This window comes from Parasteatoda tepidariorum, chromosome 1 (genome assembly GCF_982258835.1).
Source record: "Parasteatoda tepidariorum strain Cologne lab strain chromosome 1, Ptep-v5.0, whole genome shotgun sequence".
Classification (NCBI taxonomy): Eukaryota; Metazoa; Arthropoda; class Arachnida; order Araneae; family Theridiidae; genus Parasteatoda; species Parasteatoda tepidariorum.
The window spans coordinates 9013166-9031115 of record NC_141755.1 but is presented as its reverse complement, the minus strand read 5'-3'; the positions used below and the strand labels follow the sequence as shown (position 1 = coordinate 9031115).

Genomic DNA, 17950 nt, shown 5'->3' with positions numbered 1-17950 from the left:
TAAAAACCAACTTTTTCACATTTTTAAAAAAAATTTCTTTTTTTGTTTTCTAATTTTGTCAGTTTCGAAAAACTGATGGTCAACTTAAGGGCAGTTAGTATGTCACAAATTTTTTACTATCTATGAATATTTTAAGAGATAAATATTTTATTTTATAAGCTATGGTGAAAAAAATGTAAATATTTTCTACGTCTCAATAACTGGGATGATAATTTTCCAGCTCTCTTTTTCTTTAATTGAAGCAGCATTCAAATTAAAGTTTACACCTTGATTTTAATATAAGAGAAGATTTCTACTATTTCATAAAAAAAAACTGTATAAGCAAGCAGAAAAATAAAATTCATTTATTAAAAATTGTTTGTTAAAATATCTGAGATTTTGTAACTCGTCATCTAAGTATTTTGACCCTGTATTCTCCTTTTGACTATCTCCTTGTGTATAACTATATACATTAATATTTTCTGTAATGATATTTTAAAAATTTTTTTTTTAGGGCAGAAATTTTTAGGTAAACTAATGGAAGAAATGAAAGTGTACTTATCCATGGATACATTTAAATACAATAAAGAATCTCACATAAAATCTATTTTCCTAATTATCTCAAATTAAATTCATTAGAAACAAATTAGTTTCATAAAGCATGGAATTATAAAAAATTCTATTGCTCTAACTGAAAGAAACATGCAATTGAAATAATAAGAGTAAGAAAATTCAGATGTAACAAAAGATAAATGCTGGCATTTTCAATTATCAAATAAAATTAAGTATTGAAATTGTGTTTTTTTCCACTGAAATCTCCAATGACCTGCACAATTTCGGTATAGAGAAGAACAGCAGAATCTTAACGTAAATAAGTTAATCGAGATAAATGTTTTTCTATTTGAATAAATTATGTAACTCACACACGAGTTAAATCCTAGTCAATTAATTTTTACAGTTTCATAACTTTAATAACACCTAAAGAAAATAACTTAAAAAGTTTTAAACCTCATAAAACCAACCTAACACAAAATTTGATCAGATTATCACCCTGAATTAGATCAGAGGGACTTCCACGTATTTTCAAGGGAGAAAATTCATATAAACAGATGTCATTATGATCTCTCTCTGAATGCATTTTACAAGATTAAAATTTAACTGAACAAATCAGTGTTATTAAAAATTTCACAATAGTTGTAATTAATTATACAGAAACATAACTTTTTGATCTAGGAAAAAAAAAACTTATAGACAAATAGTTAATTTTCAAAAAAGTCGTCAAATGAACCTGGTGGCATAGCGTGGTGCCAACCTTTCTTAAGCCTCTTAGATAATTCGATCATAGTATTTGAATATTCATCATCATCACAAACATTATTTATTTCGTGAGGATCCAGTCGGTGGTCATACAATTCTCGTGATATAATGACAGGCCACTCTGGTTTAAGCTCCTCGACATCAAACCTCAGCCACTCAGTATAATGAAAGTCTGCTGTTCTTATAGAATATCCCATATAATTAATGTCTTCAAGCGATGGTCTATCACTATTGTTTTGAGCAACAAGCGATGGTCTTGGATACTGACTAAAAGCAGCTTGTTTCCAAGAAAAATCAATCCAGGGATCAATGATAAGATGTTGAACAAGAGGAAAGAAACTTAGACCTTCAGAACAAAAGTTTGTAAGATATAGCCTGCAAATCGGTGGGATTGCTATGTTAGCTATTTCAGCGAGTGTTGGGAAAACGTCAACCAGTTCAACTAACTCTTCAGTAACATATTTAGCAGAAGGATTAGATGATTTTAAACTTGGAGAATTTTCAAAGGTAGAAGTTTGTTTCCTGATCACTGGAATGTGGTGGAATGGTTCTCTTTCTTTCTCCATTAACTCAGGAATGTAGACTAGTAATGGCACACGTAAAGCTACCTCAAAATTACTATATTTTGACCACTCTTGATGTTCACCAAGAGACCAACCTGAAAAATATGTTATGAATACAGAATAATTATATCAAGATAATTATTAATTATTTAAATTATTATATTTTGATCACTCTTGATGTTCACCAAGAGACCAACCTGAAAATATGTTATGAATACAGAATAATTATATCAAGATAATTATTAATTATTTAAATTATTATATTTTGATCACTCTTGATGTTCACCAAGAGACCAACCTGAAAAATATGTTATGAATACAGAATAATTATATCAAGATAATTATTAATTATTTAAATTATTATATTTTGACCACTCTTGATGTTCACCAAGAGACCAACCTGAAAAATATGTTATGGATACAGAATAATTATATCAAGATAATTATTAATTATTTAAATTATTATATTTTGATCACTCTTGATGTTCACCAAGAGACCAACCTGAAAATATGTTATGAATACAGAATAATTATATCAAGATAATTATTAATTATTTAAATTATTATATTTTGATCACTCTTGATGTTCACCAAGAGACCAACCTGAAAATATGTTATGAATACAGAATAATTATATCAAGATAATTATTAATTATTTAAATTAGTATATTTTGATCACTCTTGATGTTCACCAAGAGACCAACCTGAAAAATATGTTATGAATACAGAATAATTAAATCAAGATAATTATTAATTATTTAAATTACTGTATTTTGATCACTTTTGATATTCACCAAGAGACCAACCTGAAAAATATGTTATGAATACAGAATAACTATTTCACAATTTAAGAAAACTGAACAACCAAAAATAAATGTTGAGCCCTCCCTAAGGACTTAAATTATTAGCCAGTAAATTAGCTAAATATCTAAAGTATTAGCCAATTTTCGAAATTCTTAGCCAATGGCAAAACTTAAAAAAATTTTATGATTGAATTTTTCCCATAAAAAAATTCAAATCAAAATACAAATTTACTATAAATAGAATTATTTTATAAAATGCAAATTCATTTCGTAGTTGAGGAGGAGTAAATGAGTAATGAATGGGAAAGAAACAGGAATAGGTTGGAGTTAATTATTGTTGACTTCTTAGACTTGAGTAGTAATATAAGGATAAACCTGAAGCAACATTATGTTATTGTCATGAGAAAACATATTTTCAGCAAAAATAGTTGGATGATAATATGCATCTTGCTACAACTTAGTTTGTTTTATTGACTCAAACTGTAGGAAAGTATTTTGTCACGCGATCTGGCATCGAATGTATTAATCTGTATTTTATGGTTAGTTTATCACAATTTTTTTCACCGAATTTATGATTTTATCGCATTTAGCAAGGTGGCGAATGCTTAGTGAGTGCCCTGTAAATGTATTATTAATATGTGAAATTCACCTCAATGGTATAAATATAAAGCTTTAGATAAGACAGGATGTTTTGTATTTTGTGATTTATATTATAACTGTAGATTGTTCGCATTTAACTTCCTCAAAATTAAAAAATTTATTTCACAGATGGATTGGGATTTTTCACAAAACAAATTAAACAAAGCAGGAACTTGCTAGTATAACGTGTTAGCCATTAGAATTAATTGAATCGTTTAAGGATAATAGTCAACGTTTAGGTCAAAATGTAAACAGTTTAGAAACTCCATGCTTCTAGATGTGTCTATTGCATTTGACCTGCACGTCACTCATGTAAATTAATTAGTATTTAAGCTTAAAAAAATGCAAAAATGTATTTAGGCTTGAATTATATTTATGTAAATGCCCAAAAAATATTTTTTTATATTCATAAAAAAACTTAAGGTGTACAATAAATTATAATATTTGATTGTTCTATAGCACAGTATAGCTGTTGTCGAATGTAAAAGGCATAAACAAGGTTATATGACATGAATACAAACTGGCAATTTAACTATAATAGTCAAAATAATTATGATTAATCAATACAAAAAAAAGGAATTTGATATGATTTCAAATACTAAGATAACTAGTTATAATTTTAAGCTTTGTATTTTTATTATGCTATTTACAAAGAAAATAGTTGTTTCTAATGTCACTTGCCAAACATTCACAACAAAAAATTTTTCCTTTCAAAATATACTAGAACAAAAGTCACAAATATAAAAAAAGAAAATTCAAAACTAAATATTTGTGCATTTTTAAAGAAGGGAAGGATGAATATTATACAATAATGACATTTGTGGATGGTGTAGCATTACGAGTTTTTCCTATTAATTCCTGTTTCTTAGAATAAATTATTCAGATATTTTTGAATTATATTTTTTATTCCTTATTAAAAAGAAATAAAAATGCACCCAGACATTGCTGATAAAAACATCCAATTTTTGCACAATTGTAGGGAATTAACAATTAAAAGCTTTATGAAACCAAAAGAAACTTAGAAATTTTCTGGTGTATCCTTCCGATATGTGTGTTTGAAAGGTTAAGTTTGAACTGGCTTGGTATTCTAGTAAGTTTAGTTATTGAGACTCAGATTTCAGTTCTTAAATTCAAGATTTAGTTTTCATTCAATATGATTCTTCACAAGGTATTTCTAAGTTTTATTTGTTTAACTGAAACAAGAAATGAAATATTGTAAACAATCAATATACAAAATAATTAGTCTTCTTGCCTATTTTAGCTATTGATTTCCTTAAACATTGCAAGCCTCTTTATTTTTTCTACTAATGCCATCTGTGTTTAGCTTTATACAGTTAATTCCCCATACTCAGATATGCATAATATACATGAATGCATGGATGTCGCTTGCAGAAAATTTGCCACCATTGCAGAAAATTTTTTAGTATCACTCATTACAATTAAAAAAACTCAAGAAATTAAATCGTTATACCTATACACATATCACTCTTTTTCTTAAATTGTAACATCAAGTATTTAATTTGATTATAGTATTTTTCAGTGATAAAATACATTGAAATTACACAGTTTTAATACTCTTTACTTTTGTACTATTACATAGTGTAAAATGAGTAGCACAAGCAAGAAATCAAAGTTATTTAAGTGTAGGAGAATCGGAAAGTGATTCTTATAAAAACTTATTAAAAATTTCATTGAAATGTTTCTGAGCAAACATTTCCATTACAAAGAAAGCCAAGCATAAAAGAAAACAAATGAAATCAACAACTCTATTTATATTTTCATAAAACTTCTAATTTTAAAGAAATATATGCTAATATGTATATCAATCTAATTTTTTTTTTAAAAATTAAAAAATGCTTTTAAAAGTGCTTTTTAAACACATTTCATCAAAGTTAGATGGTGATGAAAAGGTTTTAACAAGTCAGAAGAATTAGTAAATTGCTTGTGTAGAAAGTCTTTTTGAGATTTTGTTTTTGCAGAAAGTTTTTCATTTTATCTAAGCATGCCCATACTATACAAGGAAAAAAAATACATACCATTATCTCCAAGAAGTACAATAGTAGTATAGTCGGCAAATTTGCTTTCTTCAAGAGCATTTAAAATTTTCCCAATCTGATCATCAATATAAGATACAGATGAATAATATGCTTGGCGAATACGTTTCTAAAATTTAAAAAAAATTTTTTAGAATTTAAAGTTTTAAGTACTTTAGAGGTGTAAGATATAAATATTCGACAAATGAAGTGGTTAAATATCATCAGAAATAACTTAACCTGTAAGTCTTCTGGCAATGGCCCATAAGGAAAATTCACATTTAAATTTTTTACATCATCTTTTTCCCTAATGTCCATCCATGGATTCCATGATATTTTAGGTAATCTTGGTGGAATAGTGTGATTTATTGCTAAGTCCATTGATTCTAAAGGATATAAATCTGAAAAATATAATTTAACATTATATTATTATTATTATATATTATTATTAATATAATTTAACAAAAAAAAGATATAAAATATTTTATAAACATACTAATATATTATTCAATGTATTAAAAATAAAATAGAAGGTAATTTATCAAAAGTAAATTGATTTTAGGGGAATAATTTTTTTTTAAGTAAGAAAAATATGAATATTCAATTTAATTATTTCCTTTTATATTTATAGTTCAACTACAAAACCGCTAAACTATAAAATAAAGATATTTTTTGCTCTAGTATTTGGTTTTCAAATTTATAAAAAAAGCAAAATAATATGTAATTAGAAAGTATCATTAGAAAATGGAATAAACTAAGTAAATACAGAAGGTTGGAAAGAGTAAAATACTACTTATTAATAAAAATATTAAAAACACATACCTAAATATTCTTTAGGAAATTTGAATGGAATGTGTGGTTTATTATATCCAACTGCCAAGAAAAAAGGACCTGTTTTGTTCTCTTCTCTACTTTTATTTTTCAAGAAGTCAATTGCAAATTCGGTACTCTCGATGTCAGGCAAACTTGTCTGGTCCAGTTTTACAGGGCATATTAAGTTAAAAGCTGTTTCGTTATCCGGTAACAGACAAAACTAAAACAAGTAAATATTATATAAATTTTTTTTATTAAATTTTCTAAGCATGCTTCAAATGTATTTTATTAAAGCATAAACACTTCAAATTTCATTCTAAGTTTATTTTAACAGATTCAGCATCTTCAACAAATAAATCTGTTTACTACAACTCAGCCTTTCCACATCAGACAAAACTGTTATAAACCGATGGTTCTTTATTTCTACTAATAAATCAGGTAATTGACACTGATCATCGCTCACCCTTCCTATGCTGAATCGGTTAAACTTTTAGTCAGTGAATACAGATTCTATTATACATACAAGTTTCTTTAGAAAGAAAAGTTAAAACTTTGTACAATTGAAGGTAGTTTTAAATTTCAAACAATACAAACTACAATTTAAATACTGGTTTTCAAGTATCAGTAGCTACAAATAATTGAAACTGTAGTTTTAATCTTTAATAAGTATAAATCATATCATAATTTAATCAGTATAATGGAATTGCATTTGTGAGAGGTAACTTTTATTTTATAAGGAATTAGCTAAGAGCAATTAATACTTTTTCAAAATTTTCAAAAAATTTATAATGTATGCTGATTTCATTTATACAGTAAAAATTACGTCCAAAAAATAAAGGTAATTATATTTTTTATTAAAACTGGCTTTAGAGATTTCTTTTTAAGTGCAAAATACAATTTCATTGGATTTCACAGCGACAAGGCATTTGAGATATTAAATTTAATGTTTGTTTTCAGTTTCTTATGAAAAAAAACATCAATTATTATTGCTTGAAGAATAATAATAAATATCAGTCTTTTTGGAAATAATGTTTTCATTAGTCATAATTTCTAAATTTAGCTTACGTTTTGTAAAATTGAATAAGCATTACTGAATAAGATATAATAATGGCAATATATTAAATATAAATAGTGTTTAATCTTGAAAGTTCCTTACAATTTTTTCCAGATATTTTTAACATTTTCAACATGTTTGCAACTTTTAAAAGAAATAAAAACAAAGAAACATATGTATATATATTTTAAAGAAATATATATTTAAAAGTCAAAACTTTTATTAGGTATAAGGCAACGTATAAGGATTTTAAACAAAACTCAGTGGTGCGACAGCCCATAGAGGGCCAAGGCCTACTGTGCCCATCTCAGTTTTCTTGACCTTAGACTCTCAGGTGCAGGAGCAGATGTTCTGGTCAGATGGCCAACCAAACGCGGAACCCCCAGTGTTTAGCTCCCAAGCATGCTTGGTACTCATTTATCAACCCACTGAAGGGATTAAAGGCTGATAAGGATTTTATAAGGTAACATATTTTGCATTTAAAAATTTTTTTTACACACAGTCGAAATTGGGTAAATCTTGAACAATAGTAATTAAATTTTGAAAAATATGATAAGTATGGTTACTATATAACACATTTTTAATTTCAATACTCGAATCAAACTTTAAAGTTGAAGACCTAGAGGTGAAACAACTTTATCTTGAAGATTTATTTAATTTTCCTCTTATAATCATTATGCAAGATATTAGAATCTTTACATTGCTTGCTCTAAGATAGCAATGAAAAAAAGTCGACAAAAATAATTTTAATTTAAAATATGCTATCAGAAATAGCTAGTTATTCTATATAGAAGGGGGAATAAGCTAGTAATAACTACTTTCAATTAATACTTTACTTTCACTACTAATTACTACTTTTAAGTAATACATAATTTTAAATTAATAAGTATAATTTAAACATGATACAGCACACAGCAAATATACTATACTAAAAATGATATTAAAGAAAAGGTTAATTTACCCACAACCAAATACAAATTATGCATCAAAGAATTCCAAAATAATGCATCATCAAAACAAAGCAATATTATAAAACTTCTATTTTTTTTCCTTCAGAATATTATACCTCTTCTAAATCTTCAGATGGAGGATGGTAAGGTACTCTGGACCAACTCTGAGGATAATCATCTGTCTCATTAGATAGAAGGCCTAAGAGAAAAAAGTTTAGAGTAAAACAATAATAGTAAAATTTACATACAATATTAATTTCTTCATTCGGGTAATATTTAGGAACATTATAATTAAGTAAATATTTTTTTGACAATTATTAATTTTATATATAATTTTTCTAAACATATTAATTTTAATTGTAGCATTTTATTGTGAAGAAAACATTTAACAGTCGACAAGTGTATAACCTGGCTGCTTCCTAGCACACCAAACAACTTTTTTTAAATGGTACTCAATAGAGAAACTGCGATTAGCAGAGAAATTTTACTAATTTTTTTAATTAGCTCAAATGTTAATGTTTCAAAAATGTTGTAAAAGTAAAATGTGTGAATAGCACATAATGAAAAAAAAAATGTTTCTAAGTAAAAAAAAAAATGATAAACACATTTGAACAAAAGTACCAGAGTGATAAGGCAATGATTTTTATAAATAGTTTATTAGTACTCTGATTTTTTAAGGGTTAATTATTTTTTGTTTAAAAAAAAAAACCACTATAAGAAAAATCTTTGGATTCAATCACAAATTTATCATGAACCTATTCCATTTATGCCTAGCTTTCTTTTTAAAAGACTTTTACTTTTTTAAAAAAGGGAAAATTTTTTACTTTTTTAAAAAAGGGAAAAAATTTGACTTTTTTAAAAAAGGGAAAAATTTCACTTTTTTAAAAAAGGGAAAAATTTTACCTTTTTAAAAAGGGGAAAAATTTTACCTTTTTAAAAAGGGGAAACAATTTTACTTTTTTTAAAAAAGGTTAAAAATTTTACTTTTTAAAAAAAGGTTAAAAATTTTACTTTTTAAAAAAAGGTTAAAAATTTTACTTTTTAAAAAAAGGAAAAATTTTTACTTTTTTAAAAAAGGGAAAAATTTTACTTTTTTAAAAAAGGGAAAAATTTCACTTTTTTAAAAAAGGGAAAAATTTTACCTTTTTAAAAAGGGGAAAAATTTTACCTTTTTAAAAAGGGGAAACAATTTTACTTTTTTTAAAAAAGGTTAAAAATTTTACTTTTTAAAAAAAGGTTAAAAATTTTACTTTTTAAAAAAAGGTTAAAAATTTTACTTTTTAAAAAAAGGAAAAATTTTTACTTTTTTAAAAAAGGGAAAAATTTTACTTTTTTAAAAAAGGGAAAAATTTCACTTTTTTAAAAAAGGGAAAAATTTTACCTTTTTAAAAAGGGGAAAAATTTTACCTTTTTAAAAAGGGGAAACAATTTTACTTTTTTTAAAAAAGGTTAAAAATTTTACTTTTTAAAAAAAGGTTAAAAATTTTACTTTTTAAAAAAAGGTTAAAAATTTTACTTTTTAAAAAAAGGAAAAATTTTTACTTTTTTAAAAAAGGGAAAAATTTTACTTTTTTAAAAAAGGGAAAAATAATTTTTATTTTAAAAAGGGGAAAAAATTTTACTTTTTTAAAAAGGGGAAACAATTTTACTTTTTTAAAAAAGGTTAAAAATTTTACTTTTTAAAAAAAGGGAAAAATTTTACTTTTTTAAAAAAGGGAAAAATTTTATTTTTTTAAAAAAGGGAAAAATTTTAATTTTTTAAAAAAGGGAAAAATAATTTTTATTTTAAAAAGGGGAAAAAATTTTACTTTTTTAAAAAGGGGAAACATTTTTACTTTTTAAAAAAGGTTAAAAATTTTACTTTTTAAAAAAAGGGAAAAATTTTACTTTTTTAAAAAAGGGAAAAATAATTTTTATTTTAAAAAGGGGAAAAAATTTTACTTTTTAAAAAAGGGGAAACAATTTTACTTTTTAAAAAAAGGTTAAAAATTTTACTTTTTAAAAAAAGGGAAAAATTTTACTTTTTTAAAAAAGGGAAAAATTTTACATTTTAAAAATGTAAAATTTTACATTTTAAAAATGTAAATTTAAAAGGGAAAAATAATTCTTATTTTAAAAAGGGGAAAAAATTTTACTTTTTTAAAATAGTAAAAAATTTTACTTTTTAAAAAAAGCGAAAATTTTTACTTTTTTAAAAAAGGGAAAAAATATTAGTACAAGTGGTTCATTGCGAGGACCAATTTTACACATACAAGGTAGTTCAGTCTACCTTAATATATTACTAATAGAAACACTTAAAAAGGGATCTGAAGTAAGTCATAGTAATTATTTCAAGTAAAAATGGTGGTTAACAGAAATAAATATCCACTTGGTGTAAACAAATATGTATTACCACTTTTTCAGGTAGTAGCAATGTATAGACTGCTTTATGAGTCTGGACTTACTATTGTTACTTGTCAAACTAGATTTATTATTTTTCAATGACAAAAAGTAATTGTGTTGAAATGAATAAAATATTAATAGCAGATGAGTGATATCTTAAAATGCATATTTAATTTTTCTTAACAAAATTCGAGCATTGCCCTTTTAAAATGAAATTTTAAGAAACAAAAATTCTGAATACAACTTCTAGAAAATCATGAATTTAGAAAGAACTTTACCAGGTGCAAAAACTTTTCCAACGCTAACAGTTTCATACCCATGGTTCTTGAAATGTTGAGGCAAAGTTACAAAATCCCCAACAAAGTCTCTCCAATAAAATCCTTCATCATATAAGTGTAGATTATCTGGTCTTCTGCCAGTTAGGAATGAAATGCGGCTAGGACCATCAAGAGCTTGCTTGAAAAAAGGGAATAGTATTAAGATAATATGAGAAAATATAAACACATTAGTTTATTGAATACTTAATAACATTAAAAAAAATAGCATTTTATTTGATAAATTATTCTTAAAAAATATGAAATTAAAGAAAAATGTATACATGTTCATTTTTAACAATCTATTTTAAACTATTCAGAGAAAATGAAAACTGATTCTAAAAGTTTGACTTCCATCATATCACTATTCCTGTTTAATTCACTAAAAATTATATACCTGCTTCTTGTTGGAAAATTAATAAGATGTGTTTGTAAATTTCAAAAATATAATTATTTCCAAAAACATAAAATATGTAATTTTATTTGAATTGCAATAAGTTAAAAATTTATAGCAATAAAAAATTGAATTATTTATCTTGATGTTACATTTCATAACGGTTCAGAATAGAAGATTAACCAATTCATTACTGAATACTATTTTCATAACTAAGAAGCAAAGGATTTGAATTTTGCTATCAATTAGAATATGTGTTAATGTACAATGAACATCAAAAATAAATCAAGACATAAGAAAAACAGAATTTTTGCAAAAATATGATAATATTTAACAGAATTAGCTTTGATTTTCTTCAAATGCTTACTCTTAATTTGAAGTATTTCAACTTAAGCTAATATAAAAGTTTTAGTAAAACTTACAAATTAGAGGTCATAGGAGCAATACCTTAATAAAAAAGTAGGGAAAGAGGCATTTTTATATATATATATAAATAAAACACCTATAAATATGGTAACAAAATCAATGGAGTTTTTTTTTCATGAATTGGCAATGAAGAGCTGGCCATAAAATTGAAATGCAACTTGTACATAAAAGTTAGTAAACAGCCATAAACATGAAGAGAAAAAAAAAAATTTGAATTGCAGAGTAAATCCATTTTTAGAAAATAAAAATAAATATTTGAAAATTAAAAAATACAACTTTCTTGAAATTTTAAGATACCATTGGATAAATTTTACACAAATTTTGAATACTTTTATTTAAAATTACGTAACTTAAAATTTTACTATCAAACTGTCTTTTGGCCACTATTAAGTAAAATAATAAATTATTCTTAAACAATATTATTATTCTGCATTACTCTGGAAAAACTAGTTTTTTTAATGATGTGCAATCAAACTTTACTGGGGCTCAAGAGACATATCAAAACATACAAAAAGTGAAACTAACATTTAGGGACCTAAACTAATTAATTTTTGAATTTTGTTTTGTGGCTAACCCTCATATTTTGATTGTCTAGAATTCAAATCTATATATTAAAATAAAATGTATGTTTATTAAGAGAAATATTGTTTTTGGGCTTGATTTTGTAAACGAAATATTTGTTAACACTAATTAATTAGCATATTTGAAGTTAAGAATTCCAACCACAAAGATTTGTACTTAGTGTGCAAAAATCGAATCATTTGAACAAAATGTTTTTTTTTTATAACTAATTATACGCATGCTGTATAAATAAATAAAAATTCTATACCTAATAAAATAATAAGTTGTTAAATATAAACTAAGACTATACAAAATTGATATTTGTAATCTTATTTCAAAACAGTTTTAGGTGCACAACTTATAAATTACAAGAACTGAATAAAGGTTAATATAATATAATAGAACTAGAACAATTTGACTGGTTTCCAGTTAAAGATAGTAAAAATACTTCAATATTCATTGCACATGACAAAAATAATTTAATCTCAGAAAGATTTATATGATACAGATTTATCTGGTTTCACATCAAAATTATTAAAACTACACAACAGCAAAACGTTTTTACAAGTGAAGAAGATGCTTCACTATTTTAATATCAAATATAAAATTAAGTACTTGTGTGTAAGCATTTTTAAAAAGGATACTCCTCGCTGCTAGCTGGTCTATATTTGGAGTGATGGCCTTTTCATCGCCATAACAGCCTAAAACAGGTCTAAGATCATCGACCACTATGAGTAAGAAATGCTGTTTGCCAGAGTATGCAGCTGGAAGAAAATTAAAACCAAGAAATAAAAAAAAGCCCATGAAAAAAAGTAAAATATAAACAAAATTTTATTAAATAAAATATAAGAAAGGAATATTTTTAATTCTGAAATAAACTCAAGAATTAGAAAACTCTCATAAAAAAGTTACGGAAAGTAGCTTAAATTAAACTAGAAAATTTATATATTTTTGAATCTATGGTTAACTAAAAATATAAATAAACTTTTTACTTCATTTTGGACAGGTGGAAGACTCTTAACTATGAAAAGATCTTGAATTACTTTTACTTGGAAATAAATATAACTAAAAATTAAACCTTTGTTTTCATAGATGGTTTTAAGGTTTATATTTATCTTAATTTATTAAAAAAATATGTTGCAATGTAAAAATAATAAATTATAAAATAGAAACTGTATATATCAAAAAAAAAACTAATTAAATAATCTTCCTCTTAAAAATTTTATTAGAAACAGTTGATTTATATAATATCAACAAATTTACTACTAATTTTTTTATTGAAACATGATTGATATTTTTTTATATTTAACAATATTAATCCAATTAACTAGTGCAATAAAAAGAACTAGTAGTAAATATTTTGTTCGATTGTTAATTTCTTCCTTTACAAAATGAGGGTATGTACCATAAATTGTGTTTCTAAAGGGGATTTTAAATTAATGATAAATAAATCATTTTAAATTTAAACATTTATAATCATACTATCAGACATTTATGACGCGGCGAATATTCAAAGCATAAATCTTTAGCTTGAATTTTATAAATGTGTTCCAATCTATCTAAAACTTAGATTGAAAAATATTTTAACTAAAATTTAACTTTAATAATTTTTAGAATATATGGAATGAAATAAATAAAAAATAATTGATTAAAACTAATATTCAAAATGATAATAAGTTTATTAAAATAATTAAATGGAGGCGATTATTGAAACTTAAATGAAAATAAAAGTTTGGCTTGTTTAGTTTTTAGGAATGTTATGTTCTAAATAAAGAATCAGTTTAAGCAAATGTTTTTAGTAAAGTAACACAAACAATTCAATAAAATAAATTGCGCCGCCAAAGAACTATTGTTTTTATTGCTAGGATAATATATTTACCTTCTTCTTCAATCAATGCAGGATCAATAATTAGAATTGAAAGCGTGACAGCACAAATCGTAATAACAAAAACACAAACAAGCACGAACATGAGAATTTGTCGCTGATGTAAAGTATACTCATTGATCTCAGCCATGATGATTGAAGACGTGCGTTCTAAGTAATCAAAACAATGTAATGAATCAAAATTGAGAAAGATATCGCAGAAAACGGAGTTATTTCGCTATAAGAAAACAAAAGCAGGTGCTATCAGAGCAAACATATTTTCAAATGACACGCCTCCAAATGAGGGAATTTAAGCAGACGATCTTTTGGTTGGAGCGGGTAAGCATGTGCATTTATTGCTCCACAGAAACACAAGTGCGTTTAATACAACCAAAAGTAAAGGATCATTTTCCACCAGACGCCCGCGTTAATGTTTCAAAACAATATGTAAAACGTACTGCTCGCGCATGCGTGAAGCGCATTTACATTCGATCGCTTAAGCAAATCGATAACAGTGTGGATTTTAGCATTAGTTAGCTATTATTTTAAATTCGCATGTGATTTTTTCTTATTCGCTTGTGAAAAATTCGCATATAGGTGAGTGCCCGATTGGTGAAATATTTTTAAGCACGAAAAACTAGCTAATTATGTTTTCAATCACTTGCGATATTTTCGCCCAACGAAAACAGCGTTGGCAGAAAGAATGGTCCCTATAGTTCAAATTATAACTTTGGCTTTTATCTCTGTTGTGGGGCCTAGAATCTCGAAGCAACTCAAGATGTATCTTCGTGCTGTCCTTCTTACTATCTGTCTTTTTACTTGGCAAAAGTGCTTTTTAGTCGTACTGTAATTGAGCACACAATTCTGCTTTACGTCTATCAATAAATAAATAGAATTATCTTTTTTGTTGTTGTGTATTTACGTCGCACTGGAACTGCACAATGGGCTATTAGTGATGGTCTGGGAAGCATCCCTGAGGAATATCCGAAGGCATGACCTCACAATTTTGATCCTCTGCAGAGAGGATGGCTCCTTCACTTTGGTAGCCCGACGACCTGCGCGCGAAGCCGAGCACTTTGCTGTAGGACAGTTTAACGAGGACCGATACCCCACATCCTCGATCCCTACTCTGGTTGATCAAAGTGGTCATCCATCCGCTTACTGACCGCAGACAGGGATGCGGTCAGTAAGCGGATAATTGACCACTTTGGTGTTCCGTTGGAAACCAAGTCTTTACGATCTGCTCATTGTGGGACTTATACCTTTCGAGTTCGATGTAAATGTTCTGATGTATATCTGGCACCATCTGAAAGCTTTCTCTTATTTCCTTTTTTCTATTTATTTGTAAATTTATTTTGTTACTTTTGACATGAAGTCAAGCGCCAGCACGAGCTAATAAAATAATGGTCCTGAGTACAAATACGTCCCCCCCCCCCAAAAAAAAACCCCGGCCCTCATGATTTTTTAATGTAGAGGGACGAGAGATTATTTAAGCGAACTTTAAAAAAAAAAGAAAAGAATCTTCTCTTCTAAAGATTTGATTGATATAGTACAGAAAAAACTTACCAAGAAGTCAAAATGTGAAATTAAAACTAAATAATAAATTGATAATAACAGAAAAAATAAATATAATAATAATAAAAATAATAAACCTCATTGATTTTAATTAGAAAAATTAACTAGAAATTAAAAACCGATTCTTTCGTTGTTCGTTTGAAATTAAAAACTATTCGGATCACATTTCCCATATCGCGATTGAACAATATCAAACAAGTGGATAAAACAGATTATATTCATTTCAAATAAATATTGAAGAGAAATAAATTTAAGTCAGCTGTTTAAAAGTTTAGCAATGCTTGATGAATGTTTGATGCAATGTTTGATGAAAAACTATTTCCTCATTATACTATTTCACATATATACATATGCCTTTTAATGATCATAGTGATTAAATAATACCTGACTTATGAAAATCGACGCATATGCGTAAATATTAGAAATATGAATTAAAACTGCGTGACAACAAAACAAATTAATTGAATTTTAACGATTATATGCATCACACGCAAGTGAAATTTCTAGAATAATTTGTTTTTAAATGAATGCAAATAAAACTTTAAGACGAAATATCACAGTTTTAATGTCAAAATGCATTGTTTGTATCCGTTCCGCAGTGGACTGATCGTTAAGACACGGTTCCCAGCAGATCACCGAAGTCAAGCATCACTGGCTACGGTCAGTGTGCGGGTGGGTGACCACTTGGATCAGTTTGCGTAAGGACCGTCTGTGTGCGGTATTGGTCCTCGTTAAACTGTGCTACCGTAAAGTGCTCGACTTCGTGCGCAGGTCGTCGGGCTACCGAAGCGGGGGTGCCATCCCCTCCGCTGAGGATCAAAATTGTGATGGCATGTCTTCGGATCATCCTCCGGGATGTTTCCCAAACCGTCGCCAATAGCCCATTGTGCAGCTCTAGTGCGACGTAAATTAACAACAACAACAACAGCATTGTTGTATCCAATTCAGTCGATGATTTGATAGTCTTTCGATCTTTCTATAATATAATGTAGAAACCAATTAAATATAATCTAATGTAAAAACTATTTAATATGTAGAAATCTGTAGAAACTGTTTAATATGCATTACCGTAAGGTAGAAACTATTTAATATGTATTACCGTAAGGTAGAAACTATTTAATATAATACGCTTCGCTCTCGAATTGTGGATTGCTGTATAAAATTACATCATAAAACATGGTGCCGATATTAATGACAGTTTTTTAATAATCGCTAAAAAAAATTCTGGATGAATTTAAATTCTTGACCTCTAAAATACGGGGGAGGGAAGGCTGCATACAAAAAAATACGTATGTTCAGGAAGTAGAGGAATAGAAAGCTTTGGCCCGTAAATGTCAATTTCAGTTTTTACGTATTTTTCCATGTCTCCGGAACTAATGAAATGATTCAAGAATTTTTCACACACAATTATGAAGCTTATTATTCGATATAAAATATATTTGACTACTCTCCTGCCAAAACTATCGGAATCATATTTTTGTACAGTTGCGACCTACTAGTACTGGTGTTACAAGGGTCACGAATTGAAATCCGTGGAAATGTCGAGGTTCAAGAATTTTTGCGTCTGATTACATATAACTTAAAATATCGTCTGCTCTAATTAATTAACATACTTAAGATTAAATCCTCGAACAATTTAGATTTAGTACTAGTACGGGAAAATCCGATCCTTAGATCAAAAGGGTGATTTGGCATGCATTATTTTTTATTTTAATTTTATTCTTTACTCACGGTACGTTTAAATGCATTTAATAATATTAATAAGAAAATAAAAACGATACAGAAAAATGAAGAAACCAATTCCCTATTTTCAGATAATTGGAAACCATCTTTAAGCTTTAACTGGAAATCAAACTGGTTTGGATACTTTTAATTCAACCCTTTTCAGCATTGATTCGTTAGATTTTGACAAGTCTGTTATTCCTCTTTTAAATAATAATTTTTGACCCCCAAAAGGCATGTTTTTACAAAGATTTTCAATTTACATATTACAGATTGTGTTTGTGGTATACCTTGCATATGCATGCTTCTTGTACTACATGCCTGAGAAAATAAGTAGGTATAGTAAAGATTGGCGACAAACACTGCAAACTGAAGACAGGGCTTTCTACGATGTACAGTGCGCAAAAAGGGAAGGGAATACCCTAAATAACTTTTGATCGAATGATCCTATTTTCACTTAATAGGACTCTATTTTACTGGCTCAAAAGCCTCACCTAACATATGTTAATTCATTAGAACAGACGATGTCTTAATTTACGAAATCAGACGCAAAATATATTT

General features: G+C 26.8%; 1 protein-coding gene across 1 annotated transcript; it reads right to left on the bottom strand.

Annotated features, from left to right (window-relative positions):
• LOC107436780 (iduronate 2-sulfatase) lies at positions 1–14488 on the bottom strand. Its single transcript, XM_043049055.3, has 8 exons — positions 14108–14488; positions 12844–12992; positions 10812–10989; positions 8268–8350; positions 6157–6367; positions 5575–5735; positions 5338–5464; positions 1–1954 (listed from the first exon to the last, which is right to left on the bottom strand). The coding sequence occupies exons 1-8, from the start codon at positions 14241–14243 to the stop codon at positions 1239–1241; spliced, it is 1761 nt and encodes a 586-aa protein (XP_042904989.2). The 5' UTR covers positions 14244–14488; the 3' UTR covers positions 1–1238.
• Positions 14489–17950: the final 3462 nt, after the last annotated feature.